Source organism: Gopherus flavomarginatus, chromosome 3, assembly GCF_025201925.1.
Source record: "Gopherus flavomarginatus isolate rGopFla2 chromosome 3, rGopFla2.mat.asm, whole genome shotgun sequence".
Taxonomy (NCBI): Eukaryota; Metazoa; Chordata; order Testudines; family Testudinidae; genus Gopherus; species Gopherus flavomarginatus.
The window spans coordinates 263271734-263299187 of record NC_066619.1 but is presented as its reverse complement, the minus strand read 5'-3'; the positions used below and the strand labels follow the sequence as shown (position 1 = coordinate 263299187).

The 27454-nt window shown below is 40.8% G+C and overlaps 1 protein-coding gene across 6 annotated transcripts in view; it reads left to right on the top strand.

Moving 5' to 3' along the window:
• The window catches only part of ABLIM2 (actin binding LIM protein family member 2), a 237860-nt gene that overhangs the window by 81571 nt on the left and 128835 nt on the right, over positions 1-27454 (top strand). For all 6 annotated transcript variants that reach the window (XM_050947634.1, XM_050947636.1, XM_050947633.1 and 3 more), the window contains exons 3-4: positions 9066-9249; positions 17257-17372. In XM_050947634.1, coding sequence (XP_050803591.1) covers positions 9066-9249; positions 17257-17372 — 300 coding nt within the window. The remainder of the gene's footprint in view (positions 1-9065; positions 9250-17256; positions 17373-27454) is intronic.

Genomic DNA, 27454 nt, shown 5'->3' with positions numbered 1-27454 from the left:
ATCATCAGGCATGGGTGGTGGGTATCAAAGTCAGGGGAAGGCTCAGCCTACCCAAACGGCCTGTGTGGCCCCACCCACACTCCACCCCCAGACTCCCTCTTGCTTCCTGACATGGTTCTTCTTTCCCATGTGGCCGAGCCCTGGGGCAGGGGCACCAGAACAAGGGGAGGGACCAAGGGGACACTTTTTGAAAGTGAAGAGGCCTGACCTGTCCACTTTTTACCAGGGTGGACCACACCCATTTCCTCTCCTCTTCCCCCTGAGACCCCCACCATCCGCCCATGTCCCCACTACCTGGGTTCCCTGGCCACCTGGGGCAGGAGGAGGGTCTGTGACTCCACGCCAGCTCCCCACAGCTGCCTGCATGGATCCCCATGACCTGGCTCCAGCTGGGAGTTGGGGGGAGGGACTCGAAGCCACAGCCCAGCCACGGTAAGAGCCGTGCACAGGCAGCTGTGAGGAGCTGCAGATTCATGGGGACATGGGCCGGGGGCTGCTCTGGCCCCCCACACCATGGGCAGAGGAGGGTCCAGCGTGGCTTCCCACAACTGCAGGCCCAGCTCTTTCAATGGCTAGGTGATGGTTCTGAAGCACCCCCTCCCCAGCTGGAGCCAGGTCAGGAGAGCTGCACAGGCAGCTGTGAGGAGCCTGGGTCCCTCCACCTGCCCTGGGTGGAGGGCCTCATACATGGGCAGGGGGCTACCTTTGCCTCCCTGGCTCCCCCCCGACTTTTGGGAGGGTTCTGGCACCCTTCCCCTGGGGCTAGTGTGGGCTAGCCTGTAGCCAGGAATGCAGGGCAACTGGGGCCAGTGCTTGCGCCGGCCACCCACCAGGTGCACTGTCTACCCACTCACCGGAGCACACTGTCTACCCAGCCACTGGGCGCTCTGGGGCTAGAGGAGGGCTCTGGGCTTCGGTGGGGAAAGAGGGGCAGGAGGCGTGGGGCCCCGGGTAGAAGGGGCAGGCCAGTCGGGGCCTAGCCTCTCCAAGCCTGCTTGTCACCCACCACCCATGCCATCAGGTTCTGGTGATTATATTACTGTTTAATTTATCAGTTTGCTACAAAGCCTCTACTATTGGCACCTCAGCCTGGGACACTTCCTCTGACCTGTCACCTAAGAAGAATGGCTCAGATGTGGGAATCTCCTTCATATCCTCTGCAGTGAAGATCAATGCAAAGAATGCATTTAGTTTCTTTGCAACAGCCTTGTCTTCCCCGATTTCTCCTTTAGCATCTCAGTTGTCCAATGGCCCCACTGATTATTCAGCCCAAGTGCTTGAGGGCCAGATGTTTAAAGGTAGCTATTTTCCTAAAGATGCAGGTAGGTGGCTAGTGCAGTCTTCAAGAGCATCTAACCTTGTTTTCAAGGGAAGTTAAGTACTAGCCTGTGTAGGAGCTCTTGAAAATCCCAACAGGTACCTAGCTGCATCTTTAGGTGTCTAAATCCCTTTGCAGATCTGGCCTTTAGTCCCTGAGGGTAGTTCTACACTGGAAAAAAAAATACCCACTGTCACTTTGAAATAGAAAGCCCAAGCTTGTTTTTTGAGCTGGTTGGTTTGTAAAAAAAGGTTTGATGAGAAATGTTGCTGTGTTTTGACCAGCATTCTGAGTGGTTGATATTTTTTGAAAATACGTATTCATATTTTGACCAGCTCTTATAGGTTTCCTATTTGAGAACATATTATCTGAAGTTAAAAGATCCTGTGGTACCATGGAAGTTTTACTAGAGTTGGAGCTGAACTGCTGTGTATAACTAGCTCATAAATGACAAGAGACCAGAATTAATGTTTCCATTCATTAGGAGGTAAAGAATCTTCAGGTGGCTGATAATATATTCATTAAAGAACCCCCCTGGTCATGAAATTATTTTTAATTTTTCTGCTGAGTTTATCGTGTTCTCTAATTAGTCTCTGCTGTTGTTTGAGGGCATAAAGAACATTCTGCAACTTCTCAGATGTCTTGATCAAATATCCCTTGTCATCCCATAGCCATTATAGCTGGCACTTTGTTGAATGAAACACACTTCACCTAGAGTCTGCTGGATTGAATTTTAAGAACACCTGCTTCATGAATTTGTGTGATTAATAAAATGCAATGAGGAGGTTGGGGGTTTCAGTATAATTTATATGTGGGAAAAGAATATCTGAGTGAAGGCAGAATCCAAACATTTTATTCTTTTAAATTCACAGATGGATTAGTTTCATTTTTATGAGGTTAAGTTTCTGTTTTGATAGGGCTTTTTTTTGTAATTTCCTTAGTTTCATGTTATATGGGCATCAAAAGGTGTATAGCAAAACTACAGGTGCTTAATGCAGTCTTCTACACATTTCATAAAATGAGAAGCATACACATCTCTCCTTAATTTTTCAGTGTCTAGCTTTTAGCTTCTGTTACATCTTCTTGGTCCATGACAGAGGTTTGAACCTTCATTATAGTAAATTAAACACATATAGAACAGTGGGTGGGATTTTCAAAAGAACTCAGAATTGGGCCAGCTCTTCTCCTGTTGGAGTCAGTGGTGTAAAACTCACTGACTTTGAGGGAAGTAGTTAGGGTAGTGGTGAGTTCTTTTGAATATGACACCCAATATTGCTAGTAATGATAACAGTTGGGTGGAAATGCACAGATGCAAAGACATTAAAAGTTATTGCCGAACTAAGATAAGCTTTAAAGCCACAGGGCCAAACTTAGCCCTCAGTTAGATGTGTGCAATCCCACTAAAATTAGGTCCCTTGGTTCAGTTGAATTGTTCAAGTTCTGCTTTTGAGTCAGATTTTCCCATCAGCTAAGGCTACTTTAGCTTCTGTTGAATGCTTGTGAGTTGCTGCATGCTTTAATCGTACTTGTCATGTCTGTTCCATGTTGTACTGTAGTATTTGAGTGGTTGTATTGTGATCCTCTGTGACTGTGTGAATTGCCATGCAGAAGAGGGATATTAATTAGTGTGAAGAGCTGCTGTTTTACAGAAATCATTACACCCCTTCTGAAGGAAGAGATCCATCGATGCCAGAGATAAGACAATGGAGAATTCTGCTTCTGTACAGCTTAACACTCTACCTACATCAGGTTCCTCCTATCCCTGTATCTTGGGGCAGGATGTGATTCGGTCTGAGGGGAAGGGATATGATGGAGTGAAGAAAGAAGGCGATGAGAGAACTGCTCAACAAAAGCCACCACCTTCTCAGTAGATCCATTATTTGCAACTGTTTTCTTTGAATCATTGGCACAATGGACCATCTGTCATGTCAGTGTATAATTAGAGTGAGTCTTTAGTTTGTAGATCTTTTACTATGTTGTAATTGGGCACATGAAACTTCTTTCATGAAAAATTAAAACAAAGCCAATCTGTGGAATAGTATATGACTGCAATATTCTTTTTAAAGGCCAACACTATCATTAGATGACAGAACTGTAAAATTCAGCACCTGGACATACAGCACCTAGCTTTTAAATTCTTTTTAGCTCCTTTGTAAATTACAAATAGCCATTTTTTTTTGTTTCGGTTATAAAGCAATAACTCGATTCTGAATGGAGGCCAAATTTTGCTATTTTTTCCCCTGTGGGCTGTTGCAGCAGCATAGGGGAGGGATAGCTCAGTGGTTTGAGCCTTGGCCTGCTAAACCCTTGGCCTGCTAAACCCAGGGTTGTGAGTTCAATCCTTGAGGGGGCCATTTAGGGATCTGGGGCAAAAATCTGTCTGGGGATTGGTCTTGCTTTGAGCAGGAGGTTAGACTAGATAACCTCCTGAGGTCCCTTCCAACCCTGATATTCTATGAATAGCCAGCATGCACTGTGCTCTGACTAGACTCTCTCCTGGCTTCCCTTCTAATAAACCCAATGTGCTGCATGGGAGGGGCTTGTATAGGGTTATAACACTGTCCTTGAGCCACTGGGGAATCCCCTTTGTTCTGGGGGAAATCCCCAGTGGAGAGAATGCCTGGCTTGTAGTGCCCTGCAATGGAGCCCGCCTGCAGGGTACACAAGAAACCCTCAGATCAGCCCTTGTTTCACACTAGGGCATCTGAGTCTTAGGTTCTTTGTGAATTTCACAAGACCTTCCTCAGTCTCTTGTATGGAGCCCACCCTTGTCATGGTATAAATCCCCAATCTGAACCTTAAGAGTCCAAAAGATGGGGTACCAGCATGAATTCCTCTAAGCTTAATTACCAGCTTAGTTCTAATAGGCTGCCACCAACTAGGACTTACAGTGCCTGGTACACTCTGGTCCCCCCAAAAACCTTTCCTGGAGACCCCAAGACCCAGACCCTCTGGATCTTAACACAAGGAAAATAAATCCTTTCCCCCACTGTTGCCTCTCCCAGGCTTCCCCTCCCTGGGTTACCCTGGAAGATCATTGTGATTCAAACTCCTAGAATTTTAAAACACAGAGGAATTCCACCTCTACCCCTCCTCTCTCCCACCAATTCCCTGGTGAGTACCAACTCAATTTCTTTTGAGCCTTAACAAGGGGAAAATCAATCAGGACTTTTAAAAAGAAAACTTTTAATAAAAGAAAGAAAGAGTAAAGATCATCTCTGTAAATTCAAGATGGTATATTACAGGGTCTTTCAGCTTATAGACACTAGAGAGAAGCCTCCCTCCAGCAAAAATACAATTTAAAATACTTCTAGCAAAATACACATTTGCAGATACAGAAAACAATCAAAAGATTAAACTCGCCTTTTTCCTGGTACTTACTAAAATTAGAACAGAAGAGATTTTTTCAGAAAGATTGGAGGAATCTGCTTACATGTCTGGTCCCTCTCAGAACCCAGAGAGAACACGGACAAAGAAGAACACACAAACAAAGACTTCCCTCCAGCAAGATTTGAAAGTATCTTGTCTCCTGATTGGTCCTCTGGTCAAGTGTTCCAGGTTCACTGTTTGTTAACCCTTTACAGGTGAAAGAGACATTAACCCTTAACTATCTGTTTATGACAACCCTACTGTAGTTTCTCAATCTGAAAAGCCTGGTTCCAGGAGTCATTTTCCATAGAAGTGTTGCTTTCAGGGGAGCCTGGTGGATGCTTTGGAAACATCTGATGACCATGTGCAAGAACCAAGTTAAAGCAGCCAAAAAATGACACCAAGATTCAGAACAAAGTGATTTAAAACAATTCAATCTCTCTTTGCTGATGGACTCTTAGTAGCAGCAATACCATTGTCATGGCTATAAAACTAACGTGATGAAAAATTTCTACCAGCTGTGGTCATCAACATTTTATTTGTTTGTTTTTGACAAAAATGTTTTTTCAATTATCTGTTTTCAGTAGTCTTTTCACTGAAACATGTCATGGGGGTTGACATTTAGAAACAGACCTTAGCTCAAGTCTTTGAAAACTATTGTTGCACATGTAAGTAACCAGCATTATAAAAGAAATACTGAATGAGAACATAGCTGAAGAGTTGATCAAATCACAGAAAAGGAAGAAATACATAGACACAAGTGACCAATCAATTTGTTCCAGAGCTAATTGATTCAGAACAAACTGTGCACTATGTAAATTACAAATGTGTGTATTTTAGCAGACACTTTCTCTTTGCTAGGGTATTACATAGAAACTAGCAAAGCTGACAGGAAATAAATAGTTTCTTCCCGTCCCTGAAACAGTAATTATTAGAATGAAGGACTTGAAATTGTATACGTTCTCAGGGAGCAATTATTTTTTCAAAGCTGTTCTGGGTTTCCTTAATATTTTAATGTTGAATAAATTATGCAGTTACGGAGGAAAAACAGTGACTTACCTTGATTAAAGACAAGATTTTTATTGTTAAATATTTGTTCTCTTTGAAGAAGTGGGATTTGAGATTATTTTGTATGGATTATATTTTGTTCTTCTAAGGCATCGAAAAGGAGTTTCTTTCCTCACTGCCCCTAACCCTCCACTGTCTGAAGCAGCACTAACTCCTGCTGAGTTTTTTCCAATTCTCATATGGTACAGCTAGAGTGGATGGGTAAATGGAATGGGGACTCAACCAAGCAACAAAGGTGGGAAGAGGGTCAGCAAAGCCTTCTGTCCAGCTATTCTGGGGAATTAACTGTTTCCTTCCCCAGAGTTTGGGAGTCACTACTGCCTGCTCCTCCCACTGCTGTTTGCACTGGAAGGTGGGTCTACATTGCAATTAAAAACCTGTGTCTGGCGTGTGCCAGCTGACTCAGGCTCACAGGGCTCTGCAAAATGAGAGAGTGCCAGAGCTCGGGCTGCAGCCCAAGCCAGAAAGTGTACACTGCAGTTAAACAGCCCTGCATCCTAAGACCCGTCAGCCTGTCCATGTAGCAATACCCTAAGAGGACGATTGCCTTAAGACTGCAAAGTGTTTCCTGACTGTTTCCCCTCACCTCACATTGGCTGTGGGTTTCTCTTTGAGACGGAATATTTTAATCCTTAATCCAAAGGCCCACTGCTGCAGTCCCTCTGTGTGTGTGACTTCCGTTGACCTCAGTTTAGAGTCCCATGCATCCTACAGTTACAGAATTGGACCCCAGGTCTCTTAAAACAAATAGCACTTTTGCAGAGTTGCTGAACTGTATTTAATTTGTCCCTCTGTGGTTATCACAATGCGTAGAGTTCTCTGTTCGCAGCACAGAGCTGAGAATGAATATGGTATTGTATAACACATATTGGGTTGTGAGTAAGAAACTCTACAATACATCTGGGCAAACTTTTCGGAGGTATTGGACGAAAAATAGCAATTTAAAACAAACAAAAAAACTAAGACACAGACAGATGGGGTAATTGTGCCTTTGTACTGTTAGCCACCTCTGTTCAAAGTGTAACCTTTCCTTGGTAGTTTTCATGCCTGTAATAGCAATTACTTGTGCTGTCTATTTTTTATATTCTAAATGTGTTTAAAATCTATTGATGGTCTTATGGACTTTGGTCCAGTCACATAGTGGCAAGTTTGAGTGCCACTGGAATAAAGGAATCTTCTACAAGGAAGATGAAGAAACTAATTACACACTTCACCTTCCTTCCTCCTATGGTTATCACTGCAAGTTTAGACACTACTTCATATCTTCTAGCAATTTTAAAATGTAACATATGCATTGTTACATAAACAATGTAAAAAAGTCCAGAACAGCAGTTCCTATTCTCACCTTTAAATCCATATTTGATTTATGCTTCTGTCATGCTACTGTATACATAACAGAAAGCTGATGTCTAGCTAGCCATGCGCTATTGCTCAAAAAATATGTTCAGGAGGCATATATACTTCTGTATGAACTTAATAAAAGTTAGAATGAGGTTTTCTTGTTGATCTTAAACGAGACAAAGAACAAGGCTAATGTAGATCAATTGACATACTGTAAATGGTGACTTAAAATTTAAGCCGCTCTGGATAGCTCTGCTGTTAATATTACAAGCACACAACACAGTGAAGTTTACAAGCAACACCTGCACTTCCCTTGTGTGGGCTGTGAATGACTGGTAGCATTGCCTGGATGACACACTTACCTCTTCCATCCTTCTTACATCTCAAATTTCAACCTTATTTGACCTCGAACATTGTAGGTTACTGCAGATACTGCTCCCAAAAGGAGTTCTTCCAGAAGTGGAGTCAGAGCACTTGACAACAAGGATGTTGTGGTGACTAAGAATAGGTCTGACTGTCCTCCTAGCATAAGAACAAGTTTGAATATCTACCCTTTCTCTCAGCCAAATCCAAGCCTCTTTGAAGGTTCCGAGCAGATAATTCTCTCTCCCTGTGATTTCAAGCTGAGAGCTCTTGGCTGTCTCCTTCTCTGTAATCTCGAAACATGATCCCGGCTCCGTCCCTGTTTGTACTGATGAACTGGAGGGAGCTCCTGAGGTTTGCACATGTACTTTGTTAGCAGGGCCAGCCTTTGAGCTGTGCAAAGGAGAATCTCACCTTGTTTTGTTTTTTAGAATGCCAGTCTCTAATCCTTTTCCCATGCAGTCATAGCCTTGGATCTAAACTGATTGCTAGAGTCGCAAAGAACAAGTGGCTGGGCTCCACTTCTGCCGCAGGAGGTTTGGGGAAGGGTGGCCCTTCCCACGTACACGCTTTGTATGCAGTGTGTATTCATTACATTGAGAATGTCTTCCCAAAACATCCTCGTGCTCACTCTCCCCAATGTCCTTACGCCGTCCTTGTGCCCAGGAACATAGGAATTGCCACACCACAGCAGACCAGTAATCTATCAAGGTTGCTATTCTGTCTCCATCATTTGCCAGCACTGGATGCCTCATAGGACTCCTATAATGGGCAGTTGTGGAATAAACAACAGGAAAACTTTCTAATCCCTGTAGATTACGGACTTTTTTTTTGCTTTTGAGAATGAGGGTTTAAATCCCTTCCTTTTTAAGATCGTATTGAATGTGATGGTGAGTGTTGCATGTGGTGATCAAGATACATCTAACAGCATCCCAAAGTAGCCCCTCATCTAGGGACTTATGTCTCTGCACTCAGGCCATGTTTATGCTACAAAATTATGTTGACCTAATTTACGTCCGCATACAACCACTGCAGTTATTAAACCACTTTTGTGTGGGCACATTTGGCTCCTTGTGTTGGTGATGCGTGTCCTCACCAGGAGTGCTTGCATCAATTGTATTGTCAGTGTGGGGTATTGTGGGATGTCTCCTGAAAGTCAATAACAGTTGACCTAAACAATGCAGGGCCTACCATGACTCAATGCCGCTTGGGGAGGTGGTGATGCTAAATCGCTTAGTGAGGCATTTATGTCAGCAGGAGCCAAATTTAAGCAAAGACACTTCCACAGTTAGGTCAATACAAGGCAGCTTACGTCAACCTAACCCAGTAGTGTAGACCAGGCCTCAGGCTCTCTGCTGCGATGTTAGTTTTTCTATATGCAATAAAACAAGCTTATTCATGTAGATCATGATGAAAACCATAAGGGTAGCAACCTTCTGACTCATGGGTGTCTTGTGATCATGAGCCCCAAATATTAAGATGCCTGTACTTGAAGATCTGCTATATATATTGAAAAATGTGCTGCTTGCGAATGAAGATTCATCTTATTATAGATACAGCTCCACAATTTTAGTCCTCTAAATCTTTGCCATTTCTCTCCATGTAGCTTGTGGATGTGACCTGGCTCAAGGAGGATTTTTTGTGAGACAGGGAGACTACATCTGTACTTTGGACTATCAAAGACTCTATGGCACACGATGCATCAGCTGTGACGAATTCATTGAGGGGGAAGTGGTTTCAGCACTGGGGAAAACCTACCACCCAGCCTGTTTTGTGTGTGCTCTTTGCAGGTATGTTTTCCAAATAAAAATTTTATTTTTATCACTATAGAAAAGTATGTTTCAAAAGAGACAAAAGCCAGGAATCCATGGGGAGGCCCATAAGCAAAACATCTTCCATAAGCTGTCAAGGAGGTGCCCTTCTTATTTGGTTCTACCATTCTGCCACCATTTAATTTATGGGGTTTTGAATTGAAATAGTTCAGCCTTTCTATGCCATTTACTAGTGCTACTTAATAATTAGTTAATTAATTATTGCAGTCAAAATTTTAAAAGTGTTCACTAATTCCATGTGCCACAAACAGTGTGTCCAACTTTGAGATATCTTATTCCCCATTGCTGAGGTGCAGGGGATGCAGACACCACTGCTCCCTGGCCTCTCTGGTGTCCACTGTAATGCCCTAGAATGTCACTCTGCTGCAAACACAGTTAATAGACTGTGAAAATCAATACATTAAAATGTATTTACAAAAACAGATGAATACTCTCAGAAAAATGGAAATCAAAAATACACAGTGAAGTCCTAATCTTGCACAGATATAAACATAGGAGTAACTTTAAAAATGTGGGGTTACATATGCCTGTGTGCAGAGAGCAAGCACTGGTTTGTGTACCACCATAACCTCCAAAATAGATGTTCAGTTGAACTTAAGTAGTAAAAAGGCCTACTGCTGTAGTGAGTTTCACTCATGAGTTCCATTGAGTTCAGTGGATCTATTCACATGCATGTATTTGCAGGATTGGGACCTAACCCTGTAACTGAAGGGTTTTTTTAGGGGGGTGCTAGAGTAAGACTGATACTGAACTGTAGCTTTCATGCAAATACCTATATGTCAATGGTGTAAGACTTTAGTGAGAACTTGTAAGAAATACAGTTTTATAATAACAATTCAAAGTAAATGGAAATGCAATATTATTTTTATGACTAATTATGAACATTTACTGATAAGATAAAAACAGAGAGAGCCTTATATTAAAATCAGAACAAAAAGCAATAATATCAACCCAGATATAACTGAGCGGACAGTCACTCTTAAAACCCTTGTTCCATTGAATCCTGTCTCTTTAGATTTTTCTCATTTATCCTAAAACATATTCTCGTTGGAGACTATAAATAAAAAGGACTAAGGAATATAGAAAAAGAACCTCAGAAAAACTTAGAAAGAAAAAATGAGTATCTCCACTCTATGATCAGTAACATAAATTACAAGTTCAAAGGGTGGATGGAGGATATCACACATTTGCCCTGAGCCTTCTCAGTCTACACATACATGAATGGCACCATCTATAAACAAACTCACTAGATACCATATTTCTGGTGCTTTTCTTCTTGCCAGCACTGTTGTTCAGACCCAGAATCAATTAAGAGAAGAAGAAAAACTCCATGAGATTATTTTCTCACGAAGTAGGATTGATGCTTCAGTTAGGTTTTATAATTGAAACCTAAGTTATTTACCAAGCTGCACCTAGCCCTTTATTGCAATCTGGATGTTTACGGTTCCAGCTGAAACAATTCCCTGAAAGTTCAGAATAACCTTCTACGATGGTTAAACTACTTAACTTCTTGCTCCCTAACAAAGCAAACTGAGCCACGGCACTAAGAAAGCCATAAATATAATCTGCCACACAGATTACTATCAAATGCAGACAAAAGCTGAATTGCTCTTTAAAACTTCAGATCCCTACACGACAGTACTTCACCCAAATACATTCTGTCAACCTCAGTTCTTCATCTAGAACACCAAATGGTTGGATTAAAAAGGAATCAAGGCAAAACATGTATTCGGCCGAGCCTTCCAACTGCTGCTGTCTCAACAACAGCAGAAGTCTCTTCCCCTAGGGTGGCATTCCACCTCATATTGCCTCCATCCACTTCAGCCCTCCATGTTACAAGCAGGAATCAATTAGCCTCCACCAGCAAGATTCTAGCATCTGCTTATCGTGTGGGTCAACAGAAGAACCCTGTCATCCTGTTAGATTAGAAATACCAGGCCAGATCCTCAGCTGGTGTAAATCAGCACAGCTCCATATGGCCCAGTCTTTGCAAACCAGGCATTCTTTATACTTCCTGTGAGAAAGAGTGTCTTTATCCAAACACCATGAGATGTTCTTCATTAATATTTGGTTTTGTACTAAAGCTCAGTGAAAGTAATGCGAAGCAGGCAATATGTATGGTATATTCAAGTGAAGATGGGTTTTGCTGTCAAAGAAAATGACTGAAAATAGAGTCATTTTTCAGAAATTAAACAAGTTGTTTCAGGGCTAGGATTTTAAAGTCATCTTTACCTTCAGAAAATCAAATCTCTTTTTTAGAAGTCTGATTTTGAGGGCACTCTGTACTCATACAAGATGTGTTCAGCACATTCTGGGATTAGTCATCAAATAAACAGCTTTATAATCTGTGCTCTCTGTATCTGCTAAAGTGACACATTATATTGTTTTAATTGTTAATACACTGAATAGCAAATCAATGATTTTTGAACCACACTTCTAATAGTGACACTTGCAACAGTGCTTTCTCAGCTTCAGAAAAAACAAGATTGTAATAGCAAGCAGTGGGATGTGGAAGTGTGCTTTCTCTCAAATAGAGAAAGCAGTCAGAAAACCAAAGCAGATGTAGTAAATTAGAGCAAGAAAAACAAAAAACAGCAGGCAAAAAAATGTGGTCATATACTTTTGCTGGCCCTGTTGACAATGCTGCTATTGGAATATCTCGTCACTGAATGTCCCAGAATAGGGCCTGGATTATCTGTTGCTCCCCACCTTTGTACTGATAAACCTTGGCTTCTCTATGAAGTAGGCATGTCAGTAAACCAAGTCTTTCATGAGGTATCCAACTGGGATTAGTATGTAACTCCCATGGAGTACTGGTGCTTCAGTGAGTGGAATAAAGTGAAGTAACAAATACTGTATATGTGAAACGTGAGAATTAAACCTGAAATAGTGCAGTAGGTAGTACATTGGCATTTTAGGGCTAAGAGGACATTTAAAGGTTGTAGATTTTTCCCTCCAGGCTCAGGTTTTTTACTTGGTCTTGCCATAATGCAGGGGACCAGGATTGATGACTTCTCAAGAATTCTTCCAGCCCTACATTTCTATGATTCTATGAAATACAGTATAATGGAATTAATGTCTTGCATCATTGTTTCCTTCTATCTTGCTCAGACCACATGGCTCTTAAGTACACAAATGCAGGTTCTAAATTGCATATTTGCTTTGACTGCAAAAAGTTACGGCTTATGCTATTGCTCTCCCAGCCCTGTTTATAGCCCGGTCCAATTATTCCCTGCTGATGTTATTTCCTATAACTAGGAATGAATGGAAGAGTAATAGAATGAATTCAAACATTTGCAAAGGAACTGATTCCACTGGTATCTGAACAGCTTTATTTTTATGGCTGCTGTGATAAATATATCTGGCTCTAATTAGTAGCTCTCAAAGAACTTTACAATCTTTTAAGGTATTTATCCTCTCAACCACCCATGTGAGCTTGGGAAGTACTGTTATTCCTATTTCACAGATGGGGAACTGAAGCACAGGGAGGCTAAGTGAATTTTTCAAAATTGCACATAACATCTGTGGTGGAGCAGGGACCTGAACCCAAGTCCTAAGCTAGTGCCCTAACCACTGGCCCATCATTCTTCCAGTTAGAAGAGGCTGTGGTCTGTAGAAGCTCACAGGACATTTCTCCTGAGGGGAGGGGGCAGGGCATCAAGCTGTTAACAGTCCATAGTAAAAGCTATGTTATCTGTGCTGCTGGAGGCTGAGATTTAGTAGAACCATTCAAAAGATTGCTGTGAAGCAAGGCTGTGAGACAGAGCATTGAGAGCCAATTCTTTTTTATGGGACCAAGAGACCATCAGAGGTTTGACATCAAAACTGAAGCTATCTGGAGCATAAAAAGTGGTGCCCAAATCATACTGAATCCTTTAGGAAGCTCCCAGCTGCTGAGCACTTTTACAAATCTTGCCTCTTAATTTGGGTGTCGGCATAGAAAGTGTTGGATGCACTCTTGGAAAATCTGGCCATTAGTTTTTGTATGGGCATTGCCCATATTTCTGATTGAAATAAAGATTTTTCTGGAGTTCATGAAGAAAAGGACTTGGGTATTTGGTGTGTATAGTGAAACACCCAGATATTTAATAAGCTTCCCTATAAACTAAGCATGTGGTACATGTTAAGAAATAAATATTATTGTTTGCTGTGCCTCTTGGGGAGAAGCAAACATCTTGACAGTCTCTGTAACTTGCATTAACTGCATATCCCTAGGTACTAAATATGCACAGCCACAAGTGGCTTGATGCTTAGGGGTCAGCTTCAGTGCCAGACACTAGCAGTGCCCTGCCAATGGGGGAACTATGTCTCCTTTAATTCTGAGGTCAGACTAGGTGATCATGTTGGTCCCTTCTGACTTATAATCTATGAATATCTGAATACCTGGTGCATCTTGTGTCAGGCAGTCTTGTCTGAATTCTCATAGTTCCTTTCAATATGCCTGTCTAGGACTTTAAGTACAGAAGCCTGTAGCAAGCAGTGTTTGCCCCATTCGTCCCCAGTATTCAATTCCCTGGGCCAAATTCTGCCCTGACTTACATCCTGTGCAACAGCTTTCATGTCTGTGTGGTTGTACAAGGTATAAATAAGCACAGGATTTGACCCCTGGAGTCTTACTTAGTATTAAGCCTCCATCAGGAATGTACACTGAGCAATGCTTGAGTTGGTATTGAGGGGGAAAATAGAATAACCTATGAAGTTTGTTTAAAACCAAAATCCACTGGTAAGTAAAGTGACAGTGATAAAATATGCTAATAAAAGACACTGCAACTCATCTCAGAGAGCTGTATGGAATGAATCATTGTCTTAAAAATACTTCTAACCCCTTGTCCCACCATGGAATCAGACTGAATGCTTAAGTGCGAGTGACTAATTAAATCCTGTAGCCAAAGGCATTTGGTAGGTAAGAGTTTGTGTGGAACTGTCAAGAAAAGCATGTCTGCATTTGTGCATAACCTACAGCTCTGTACATGTTCTGGACTTCAAGCTAAGAGCTTAAAAACTGAAACCTTGCTAACTGACCTTCATCTCTGTCTCATGAACTATCATGTTTGCTGGCTTGCGAATCCATGAGCCTAGTTGCTTGCGAAAGAGAAAAGAGAGTCAGGTATTACAGGGATACTGTCAGAGATGGTAGATATCAAAGTTGGGCTCCAATTCAGCACGGTACGTAAGCAAATGCCCAAGTTTAAGCAAGTGTGTTTTGTCCCATTGAAGGCAAGAGCCTTACTGAATCAGGGCCTTGCTGCTCACCTTTTGCCCTTTATATATATTTGCAAACTCCTTTTTATGTCTTCTCTCAACTTTCAAACAAATTTGAAGGTCTTTTTTTATGGCAAGAAAATGGCCTTCTGTATCTTTGTGAAAGTCCTACTGAACTTCATTGTTTCCTGCTTTTCAACCCCACCCTTGAAGTCCCGTTGCTTATCTACCATCCTTTGGCTCTGAAGAAATGAATGAAACTTCTTTTGGAGATTGTCCTCACCCCTCTTTAAAGGAAGACTGCTGTCATTGGTTACTGCACTTTAAAAAGTTTATAAATATTTACTAAATTAGAATGTGTATGGAGTGGTTCTTTGTAGGAATTTTTCAAACCAGTTTATTTGTTATAAATGCCTACTACTACCTCCGTAACTGTAACTGGTGCTCATGCCACTCAGAGAGACCTGTCATTTTACTGATACTCCGCAGCAGAAAGTTCAGTGGATGATCTAGCTTTGTTTGTGGTGTGAAATTATGATCTCCTTAAGTCAATGGCAAAGCTCCCATTGACTCCAATGGGGCCATGATTTTGCCCAGAAAATGTAGCTGTTCATATGAATGCAAGAATAAGACAGAAGATCTTTAGTGTAATTGTAAAATAGGTTCTGTTATCTGTTTTTGTTTGTAAGGGTCAGGGGTTAATTTGGAGCAGATTACCAAGGGCTGTAATAAATTCTTCTTAACTCAGAGTCTATAAATCAAGCGTGGATGTCTTCCTAAACAATATGCTCTACCTCAGCTAGAAGTTAGTGAGCATGATGCAGAAAATGCTGGGCAAGATTCTTTGATCTTTGTTTTACAGGAAATGTAATTAGATGATCAACATCCTGACTTCTGGCCTTAATGTCTGCTATTTTATTAAAATAATAAAATTATATAGTGGATTTCACATTTACAGTGGTAATGCAGCGCAGTATTTGAATTAAAGTAAGGTACATCATTTTACAATTAAGATGGCACCTGTTTTGTTATTAGTCATTCCTTTGCATTATATGTAAAACATGGAGATGTGGCTAGTGATTTCTCTTCCTATTAGATGCACTATTTACAATATTTTCTTATTACTTCATATTGGTATTGCAGCAGGTCTTTGGAACCCCAGCTAAGATCATAGCCCCATTGTATTACTCATCCTGTACAAACACATAGTAAGAAATATTCCCTGCTCCCCAAGAAGGTTTTTTTAATACTACTCTGGGAGCAAAAAAATCTGTCTACTGTACTTAGCAAGGAGTGTATATAAAGCCTTTATATGGATGGGAAAAAAATCTCAAATGAGAGCCTTTATATAATGTTTCATAATTTGAAAAAAAAATTGGGGTGGTGGTGAATATAATGCAGAATTTTCTTAATTATATTTCAGTGACATACACCTCCCAGATGGAATTCACCACTGGGCAGAAGGTATGCATTATGCCAATGCACCACTTAATAATAATTGGAGATATACCTATCTGCTAGAACTGGAAGGGACCTTGAAAGGTCATTGAGTCCAGCCCCCTGCCTTCACTAGCAGGACCAATTTTTGCCCCAGATCCCTAAGTGGCCCCCTCAAGGGTTGAATTCACAACCCTGGGTTTAGCAGGCCAATGCTCAAACCACTGAGCTATCCCTCCCCCCCAAACAGATGCTTTAGCCAGGTAAGTCATGATGCCTGCCTGTGTAAAAGGTCATTGACTCCAGGCCCCTACCTTCACTAGGCAGGACCAATTTTTTGCCCTGATCCCTAAGTGGCCCCCTCAAGGATTGAACTCACAACCCTAGGTTTAGCAGGCCAATACTCAAACCACTGAGCTATCCCTCTTCTAATTAATACCCCCTTAAGCCATATTTTGATGTTTCATTTGGGATTTAGTGGTACGTAGGCCTTGTATAAGGTGATTTCATCCTGATAGAAATGTGTTATAAACCCTCTTCATCCTTCCCTGCAGGATAAAGTGATTTGCCCAGCTCTTCCTCCCCAAACAAACCTCTCTAGTTTCTATGCACAAGCAATATCTAACAAGGGTAGCCTTTTAGCTGAGAGGATGTTAATAGACGGAACCATTTAATTAAATGTAAAGAGAGCTCTAGTTCAATGGAAAAAGCAACTTTATGTAGTTGTCTCCGGTTTGATTATTGTGGTCTGTTTCCTCCCAGGGGTATTTGCAAGCATTTGATTTCTGAATAAATGGATTAAGCGGAGAACTTGGATATGATTACAGCTGATTAGGATTATATTTTTCAAAAAGAAAACTCATAGCTCTCTTGCAACATTTTAGCAGCCTGGTATAGTCTCTGCAACAGCAATAACACTTGTATATATTCATTAAAAACAAATGATTCTAGCTCCCTCTCAATTCCAAGAGTGATATTATATTGGTGGTTATCAGTCACCAGTCACCATGTTTCCAGGAAACACTGGACTTGCCTTGGCTTTTAAGTACTTTCTCCAGTCTTTGGCAAGTTTTCTCTGAGTAGCTTTAACTTACGCATCGAAGTTGCTAGTTTGTTCCTTACCTTTGCTATTTTAACCTCCCAGTGACTGATGATTGGATGCGTGAATGAAAAGAATGCGTGCATGAAAAGGCTAAGTAACACACACACAGAGCTCCCTCCCCCACCGCCCCCCAATGATCAGTTCCTGTATCGAAAATTATATCTGACTTCAGTAAGGGAAGTGAGGATTTTCTATTTGTCATGTTTTGATTTTTTCTGCTGCAGGCTGCCTTTTCCTCCTGGGGACCGGGTGACTTTCAATGGGAAAGAGTGTGTCTGCCAGAAATGTTCACTGCCTCCTGCTGGCAGCAATAGCACTTTCTCCATCCAGGCCCTGCGAAGTAAGTAGGTCTTTTTAAAAAATCTATTTGTAGTTTATTGAATAAAGCCATGTGACTGTGTGTGATTCCCTTAACTTACAGCCTGTAAGGAGTTACAAGTAGGAATCTGCCCTGGGAAGGAGCTATAAAAGCGAAAGGGAAACTGCCATACTGGTGGATATCTAGGGAAAGGGCTTATTATATCCCCTCCCCACCATGGCCAGTTGCAGGATATTATGCAGATCTCAACTAACTTGATGTCTGTAAATGCTACAGGCCAGCCAGCAGTCCGAAGCCTTCCATGCTGGTTATTTTGGAACCCTTAATTATATCACTTTCTTATACAATTGGGAATTTTGCCAAATCCTGCCTCAGTAACTTTTACCTGATTTTGCCCACTGTGGTTATTTCTGTATTGTTTGAAAGGGCACAGACCACCAAAGCATATTCTCTTTAATATTAAATCTTTCCTATTAAATTGCCTTTGTATTTTGATTTTTCTCAATGTTTTTGCCCAGGGCTGACCCTCTGAGTACTATGTATGTGGCGTGGATGTATGATTGCAGTAAAATACTGCTGTTTTCAGATCTTTTCATTTCCATTTCCTTTATGACCATTTATCTTTATGTACAGCATGTTTCATATGCTGTTGTCAAATTACCCTCAAAACTACATTTTAATAGGTGACATACGGTAGATGCAGTTGCATAAACTTGCATCGCTTACTACTTTTTTTTTGTTCTGAGCTCCATTTCATTTACCATAAATACTGTAGCATTTTACTGAGCAGTGATACCAGTTGAACACAGTGTGCTGAGCGACTTTTACTCAGGATGCTGTGATTCCCAGCAAACCTCCTTGGCAATATATTCTGGGCCAGACCCTCTGCTTGTAGAAACTTGGCGAAAGGGACAGCACCATTGATTTCAATGGAATTTTCTGCTTGTAGAAACTTGGCGAAAGGGATGTCAACCGTTACTCTGAGTACTTTTCCAAATCCCTGTGTGGACAGTGGTGGTCTCCCGTGCTCCAAATAAAATCTACCCAGGCTGTGTAAAGTCAAATTTACTCCCTTTCTTGCTGTTTGGCTTTACTGGTAACTCATAGACTCTAAGGTCAGAAGGGACCATTATGATCATCTAGTCTGACCTCCTGCACAATGCAGGCCACAGAATCTCACCCATCCACTTCTATAACAAACCGCTAACCTATGTCTGAGGTATTGAAGTCCTCAGATCATGGTTTGAAGACCTCAAGCTGCAGAGAATCCTCCAGCAAGTGGCCCGTGCGCCATGCTGTAGCAGAAGGCAAAAAACCTCCAGGGCCTCTGCCAATCTGCCCTGGAGGGAAATTCCTTCCCAACCCCAAATATGGTGATCAGTTAAACCCTGAGCAAATAATAACAGAACATAAACTTTAGCCAAAGGTTATTCCCCAGGCCTGGCTATTCCTAGTATTTGCAGCAGGGTCTGTCTGTTCTTGCTTCCCGTTCCCTCTGAGCAGAGAGTCGTCTCCCCTTTCCATATCTTGATGGAGTTCAACATGCCATGTCTTTCTCAATAAACCACCAGAATTTGCTTAGCAGTTTTTTGTAGGGGTCTAACTCTTGCTGAAAGGGTTAATTGACAGAAGAACTCTAGTCTCCTAGCGTTCATAAAATCCTGCCACCCTTCTCCTTTTCATTCACTCAGAATCATGGTTTACTTCCTGTTCTTTTGAAATAGCTTCATGTCCCATAAACTGAGCATTTTACAGTAATTGTTGAGGTTTAGGACTGTGCTGTACCCTTTGACGTCCATGGACTTTAAGAGCACATCCCCAGGGGAAAATTTGGCTTTTAAAAACAAAAGTGTCCTTTCCTTGACTATATCCTCAAACACGTGCAAGTATTAAATATCCAGATATAGGCCTGAGCCAGCTCCCATTAAAGTCAATGGAGTCTTTCCACTAACTTGACCTTGGGAGTTGGATCAGGCTCTATATGTTCACATTTTCAGACATTCAGTATCACAGGGAGTTGGTCTTAGACCCCAGTGGATACTGTGAGGACAGGGATCAGGTGATATCTTGAAAATCACCTGGTCTTCATAGGAGCCAGTAAGTACATTAGTTGTTAGTGCGAGATGCAGGGAATAGTAAGGCTCCTGCAGGAGTCCCTGGATCAGGGGACAGAACCCATTTCATGTGTGACTCTGAGGTAGATGGCTTCTGGAGTGAAAGCTTCAGGGAGCAGGCTAGGATGGAATGTAAGAACTGCAGGGAATAGACAGGATCCTGCAGAAGACTCTGGGTCAGGAAAAAAAACATGATTGAGATGTTAAACTTGTGTTAAACAGTTTTATTTAAAGAAATAAAACTGAAGCTCTGAAGGAAAGCAACTGAAATCCTGTGGCTGGAGAATATTCTTTTGGGCACAAGCTGGTGAGGTAGCCTGCTGGTTTCCATTGCCTCTCACAAGATCTATTAGACACTAGTCATTTTGAGAGTAACAAAATTGGAAAGAAACAACCAGGGAAAACAATAAAAGCTTGAAAGTTTTATAATCCCATGTGTTACTTTGATATCCTCCACTTGATCTTATAGCTCATATTGTAGGGAAATACAATCTAGATGGGGCTACTATAAGGTGGGTGTATAACTGATTGAAAACTGTTCCCAGAGAGTAGTTATCAGTGGTTCACAGTCAAGCTGGAAGGGCATATTGAGTGGGGTCCCATATGGATCAGTTCTGAGTTGCGTTCTGTTCCATATCTTCATCAATTATTTAGATAATGGCATAGAGAGTACACTTATAAAGTTTGTGGACAATACCTAGCTGGGACGTGTTGCAAGTGCTTTGGAGAATAGTATTAAAATTCAAACTGATCTGGATGCTCTGAAGAAAATAGGATGAAATTCAGTAAGAACAAATGTAAAGTAATCCATGTAGGAAGAAACAGTCATTTGCACACATACAAAATGGGAAATGACTGCCTATGAAGGAGTGCTGCAGAAAGGGATCTGGGGATCATACTGGATCACAAGCTAAATATGAGTCAACAGTGTAACACTGTTACAAAACAAGAAAACAGAATTCTGAGATGTATGAGCAGGAGTGTTGTAAGCAAGACATGAGAAGTAATTCTGCCATTCTACTTCATGCTGATTAGGCCTCAACTGGAGTATTGTGTCCAGTTCTGGACACCACATATCAGGAAGGATGTGGACAAATTGGAGATAGTCCAGAGAAGAGCAAAAAAAATGATTAAAGGTCTCGAAAACATGATCTATGAGGAAAGATTGAAAAACTTGGGTTTGTTTAGTCTGGAGAAGAGAAGACTGAGAGGGGACATAACAGTTTTCAAGTACATAAAAGGTTGTTACAACTAGGAGGGGAGAAAAATTGTTCTCCTTAACCGCTGAAGATAGAACAAGAAGCAATGGACTTAAATTGCAGCAAGGGCAGTTTAGTTTGAACATTAGGAAAAACTTCCTAACTGTCAGGGTGGTTAAGCACTGGAATAAATTGCCTAGGGAGGTTGTGGGATCTGCATCATTGGAGATTTTTAAGAGTAGGTTAGACAAACACCTGTCAGGGATGGTCTAGATAATACTTACTCCTACCATGAGTGCAGGGGACTGGACTAGATGACCTCTCGAGGTCCCTTCAGTCCTATGATTCTATCATTCTATGAAATCAGTGAACCACATGTGAAATGACTTCTATAGTTTTCTGAATATCTAAAGCAGCTATGATGTGGCCATCTTGTTTGAATCCAATGGATGCTAACAGGAAGTGTATGCTAGCCCTCTGTGATGTAGGTAACAATGCTTTTTGATTGGAAACACTTATAGGAAACAGCTGAAAATCTGCTGTAATAGAGATGTGTGTATATATAACTGTAAAGGAAAAACAACAGCAACTTAGTCAAAAGTCTGACCACAAATGTTATAAAGGCAACTACTAGATCAAGTAGTAATGGAGATTGTAAAAAATAACTTGGAAAATCTGACAGAGAAAGAAGGCAGCATGCCATTTGCTTTAGCTGCTTCTCAGCATTTAGTAAATATCAGGACAGAACAGTTTTTTCCAAAATGGCAGAAATGGACAAACGTATTCAGAAATCTGTTAGCTGAATTTGAAACTGAAAGTCCAAAATGACAAATTGTAGTTATGCTTCATAAGGCAATAAATGGTGCTTAGGAGTCATTGTCTAAAAAACAACTGAAAGAATGGAGAATCACCTTGAAAAAGACTTAATGTTTTAACATAAGAATGGCCATAGTGGGTCAAACCAAAGGTCCATCTAGCCCAGTATCCTGTTTTCCAATAGTGACCAATGCCAGGTGCCCCAGAGGGAATGAACAGAACAGGTAACGAAGTGATCCATTCCCTGTTGCCCATTCTCAGCTTCTGGCAAACAGAAGCTAGGGACACCATCTCTGCCCATCCTGGCTATTAGCCATTGATGGACCTATCCTCCGTGAATTTATCTAGTTATTTTTTGAACCCTGTTATAGTCTTGGCCTTTACAGCATCCTCTGGGAAGGAGTTCCACAGATTGACTGTGCGTTGTATGAAAAAAATACTTCCTTTTGTTTGTTTTAAACCTGCTGACTATTAATTTCATTTGGTGGTCCCTAATTCTTGTGTTATGAGAAGGAGTAAATAACACTTCTTTATTTACTTTCTCCACACCAGTCACGATTTTATAGACCTCTATCATGTCCCCCTTAGTGGTTTCTTTCCCAAGCTGAAAAGTCCCAGTCTTATTAATCTTTCCTGATACGGCAGCTGTTCCACACCCCTAATCATTTTTGTTGCCCTTTTCTGAACCTTTTCCAAGTCCAATATATATATTTTTGAGAGGGGGTGACCACATCTGCACACAGTATTCAAGATGTGGATGTACCATGGATTTATACAGAGGCAATATGATATTTTCTGTCTTATTATCTACCCCTTTCTTAATGATTCCGAACATTCTGTTTGCTTTTTTGACTGCCATTGTACATTGAGTGGATGTTTTTAGAGAACTGTCCACAGTGACTCCAAGATCTTTCTTGAGTGGTAACAACTAATTTAGACCCCATCATTTTATATGTATAGCTGGAACTATGTTTTCCAATTTGCATTGCTTTGCATTTATCAACACTGAATTTCATCTGCCATTTTGTTGCCCAGTCACCCAGTTTTGAGAGATCCTTTTGTAGCTCTTCGCAGTCTACCTGGGACTTAACTATCTTGAGTAGTTTTGTATCATCTTCAAATTTTGCCACATCACTGTTTACCCCTTCTTCCAGATCATTTATGAATATGTTGAATAGAACTGGTCCCAGTACAGACCCTTGGGGGACACCACTATTTACCTCTCTCCATTCTGAAATCTGACCATTTATTCCTAACCTTTGTTTCCTATCTTTTAATCAGTTGCCAATCCATGAGAGAACCTTCCCTCGTATCCCATGACTGCTTACTTTGCTTAAGAGCCTTTGGTGAGGGACCTTGTCAAAGGCTTTCTGAAAATCTAAATACACTATATCAACTGGATCCCCCTCGTGCACATGCTTGTTGACCCCCTCAAATAATTTTAGTAGATTGATGAGCCATGATTTCTCTTTACAAAAACCATGTTGACTCTTCCCCAACAAATTATGTTCGTCTATGCATCTGACAATTTTGTTCTTTACTGTAGTTTCAACAAGTGTGTCCAGTACTGATGTCAGGTTTACTGACCTGTAATTGCCGGGGTCACCTCTGTAGCCCTTTTTAAAAATTGATGTTATATTAGCTATCCTCAAGCCATTTGGTACAGAAGCTGATTTAAATGATAAGTTACAGATGACAGTTAGCAGTCCTGCAATTTCACATTTTAGTTCCTTCAGAAATCTTGGGTGAATACCATCTGGTCCTGATGACTTATTGCTGTTTAGTTTATCAATTTGTTCCAAAATCTCCTCTAATGACACCTCAGTCTGGGACAGTACCTCAAATTTGTCACCTAAAAAGAATGGCTTAGGTTTGGGAATCTCCCTCACATCCTCAGCTATGGCAATCAATGCAAAAATTCATTTAGTTTCTCCGCAATGGCCTTATCATCCTTGAGTGCTTCCTTTAGCATCTCAATCACGCAGTGGCCGCACTGGTTGTTTAGCAGGCTTCCTGCTTCTGATATACTTAAAACATTTTTTGCTATTACTTTTGGAGTCTTTGGCTAGCTGTTCTTCAAATTCTTTTTTGGCTTTCCTAATTATATTTTTATACTTCATTTGCCAGAGTTTATGCTCCTTTCTATTTTCCTCATTAGGCTTTAACTTCCACTTTTAAAGGATGCCTTTTTGCCTCTTACTGCTTCTTTTACTTTGTTATTTAGCCATGGTGGCTCTTTTTTGTTCTTTTACTGTTTTTTAATTTGGGGTATACATTTAAGTTGAGCCTCTATTATGATGCCTTTAAAAAAATTCCATGCAGATTGCAGGGTTTTACTTTTGGTCTTGTGCCTTTTAATTTCTGTTTAACTAACCTCCTCACTTTTGTGTAGTTCCCCTTTCTGAAATTAAATGCTATGTTGTTGGTCCATTGTGGTGTTTTCCCTGCCACAGGGATGTTAAATTTAATTATATTATGGTCACTCTTACCAAGCAGTCCAGCTGTATTCACCTCTTGGACCTGATCCTGTGCTCCACTTAGGACTAAATCAAAAATTGCCTCTCCTGTGGGTTCCAGGACTAGCTCTGCTCCAAGAAACAGTCATTTAAGGTGTCAAGAAACTTTCTCTGCATCCCTTCCTGAGGTGACATGGACCTAGTCAATATGGGGATAGTTGAAATCCCTTATTATTGTTGAGTTTTTTATTTTAATAGCCATTTTATTTTGACTAGCGCTTCTCTCCAAAGAAAGAAACTGGTGCATGAAACATTTGTCTCTAGGCAAGTGATACAAGGACTGGGGAAAATGCTGACCAATTTTTATTCCGGGTGATCCCATCTAGCACAATCGTGTGAGTTTGACTTTGCTATAAGACCAAAATGCCAATGTGCAGCCTTATTCATCCACCTATTCATCTCTGAATCCATTTTAGGAATGCTCTGTTTTCTTTCAGGAAATCTCTGTGGACTTGCTGAACTCTAATTCTCTGACATTAGATCTTCTAGTATCCCTATCTGTTCACTTCAGTTCTGGCCTCCTCTCTTTCTCTATTCAATCCCCTCCCACCCTACACTTAATGATTTGGAGGAAAAATGGGAATCTCTCTCTGCTCTCATCCTGCGCCACTGCATCTTTAATTGTTATATGATTAAACACCTTCCTTTTCTCTTTAGTTTCTGATGGATTCTCTCTGTAAAACTTTTTCTGACAATGTTTATTTAGGAGAATATATCAAAATATATCAGCAAATTCATTTGTATCCTACACAGACCTATTGGTTGAAAAGAAATGAGTCAGTGAAGGATGTTACCTCAGAGGCAAGTAGACAAGGACTTACATAAACAGGCATAGTTGGCATAGCAACTACAGTATTTGTTTTCAGTTGTTCAAAATTTAATAGGAAAAAGAGCTGTTAAAAGAAATACACCCAAAAATGCTTTTCAGCCAGCCAAAAGCTCGAATAAGATGTAGAGTGAATGACAACCACATACACTATATTGTACTAAGTCTGTAAAAATAAAATTCTAGAGATGAGATCAAATTAGATTACCAAGTAAAATCCCTGGCACGTGCAGGTTCCCAAACAGATTACTGCTTTCTATTAGAGAACCTATACTGAGGTGTGTAGTGTCTTGTGGGAGTAGGTCTGGGCACACACCCAAGTGTGGGGTTAATTTATTAGCAGAGCTCCAGCAATCTGCTCCACATTCTAAAGGTTTTTGCCCTAGGCTGATTTCAAGCTGTGCTGGGGTTCAGCATAATGGTCTTAAAGAGGCACGTTATAACTTTCCTTATGCTTCACAAATCCACCAAAGGCAAACGAACATCACCTGCTATAATTCTGTGCTCATTAAAATGCTGGTACTATTACACTTCTTTAGGCTATCTTGTTTGTAGTCTTATTAATATTACATTTAAGCAACTAAATGCACCTTGTATTTTAAACAGAAATTACGCTAAGAAAGTCAGTTTTTCAAAAATGTATAATAGACTCCTCTGATTTGAAATCACTTTACCAGCAACAGTCTTCCTGGATTTTGAGTGGCTTTGTGCATCTTTTTTTCCCCTCCCTAAAGGACTTGTTGTTTTCCTTTTTGATGTCTCTGAATGACTCTAGATATCTCTAAATGACTCCTGGTTCTGCCTTTTCTTTCTCAAACTGTCTTTAATAACTTCCTCCAATAATAACTGAGCTCGCATAGAAGAGAAGGGAGATTACTGGGATACTGATGCTAGTATCACTTTGTTTACAACTAGATCATTGCTTTTTCTCACAATCTCTGCATATTTTAACACCTTTTAAGCTTATCTTCTGAAAATACATCAATATATTCTTGTTCCTTTACTGCTTAAAGACTTGAATCTGTTATCACACCCTAGATTTTATGCATTCTTCTTTCTCATTAATATATTCCAGATAATGCTGCTGGTAAACCTCGAGAGCTCCCTGATTTATTTCTTCTTCCAGTTCTGCTTTCAAGGCACTGCAGGTTTGACAGGCTATAGTAGGCCATCGTTTAATCATGGGGATTTGTGCAGCTTCGGAATCACTGTCAATTGTCTTCTTTTATAGCTATTGTTTAACCAGACTGAAGTTCTTACTTCTTAGCTGGATGTCTCTTTTCTTATGATTGTTGATCTAGCTGAGTGGGAGTGGTGGGAGAGGGGAGCCGGAACTGTGAAAACGTTTGCCACTTTTTCATCATTGAAATACAAAATTTGCATTACATTTTTTAATATTTGACACATTTTGACCTACCCTGATTATTACACAGTAGCACCTATAGACCACAGTCAGGATGATAACCCTCTTGTACTGAATACTATGCAAATACAGACAAAGATACTGTCCCAACACAGAAGAGACATTGTGACTGGCTTTCCCTTTTAGTGTTGTGGATTTGAATTCTGTCATCAGTGTTGAGCATTGTTTCAGGAATAGTTTAACTATAACTAATAGTTTAATAGTAACACATGCATCTTTTCTCCAACCCACATGATCTCACCCTCCCATAGCACAGCCAGCAGTAGCAACCCCTTTGAAAATACCTTTAATTGAATTCATGTCTTTTTTTTTTAAGTTGATGCACTGGGGTTTGAATCCCACATTATGTGAACTGTCACAGTATGAATCTGAGTGCCAACCTCGTTGAAATCTTACTAAATCCAGTGGAGCACCTGGAGAGGATAGGACTGGGAGCTTTGAACTTCTGTCTCTGAGGCTTTGGGAAAGACATTTTCACCTTTCTGCCTAGTGATAATTGCCTGTTGCATACAGCACAAGGATGGTGTTATGCATTAACTGGTTAATGTTTGAAAAGTGCTATGTGACAGCCACCATCTTGGCGAACATGCTGGGGACTGAACTAGGGACCACCTAAACTAAATGAAGGAGCTGCTACAGCTTGAGCTGAAGCTCCACAACTGGGGGCTGTAACAACTTGTGTTGTCTGTGAATTGGCCCCGAAAGGGACTTGTAACACACACTTATCAGTGGGTTACACTTCAAAGGTGAGACATGTTATAGGAGCACTCTGTTATAAGTATTATTGTGATCCCAGAACTAAGCACGAGTATTATGCTTTGGATATATTGGAGTCCTGATACCACACTCCCAATCGTGAAAGTAGTCCCCCCCCTCAAAATAAGAACACACCACTAATGTATCTTCTCTGCCTCTTAAAATATTCCACTCTGAGCACCACTGCTTCTTGAATCCATTTAAATCTATAGAGACATTACTGTTTTAATAGTACTGACCTGAATACAAGATAACTGGGAACATCTAGTCCTCTTTTATTTTATTGTACTCCTAAGCAATGGAAGCTTTCATTAGCTTGAGACTTTTATGGGTCTCTGAAAGTAGTGAATGAGGAAGTAGTGAATGAGGAAGAGTACCTTGCATTTTGCCTGCTAATTAGAAGTGTGTAATTAGAAGGTGTTTTTCTAGGTTACTATCATTCTCCTTTTTTAC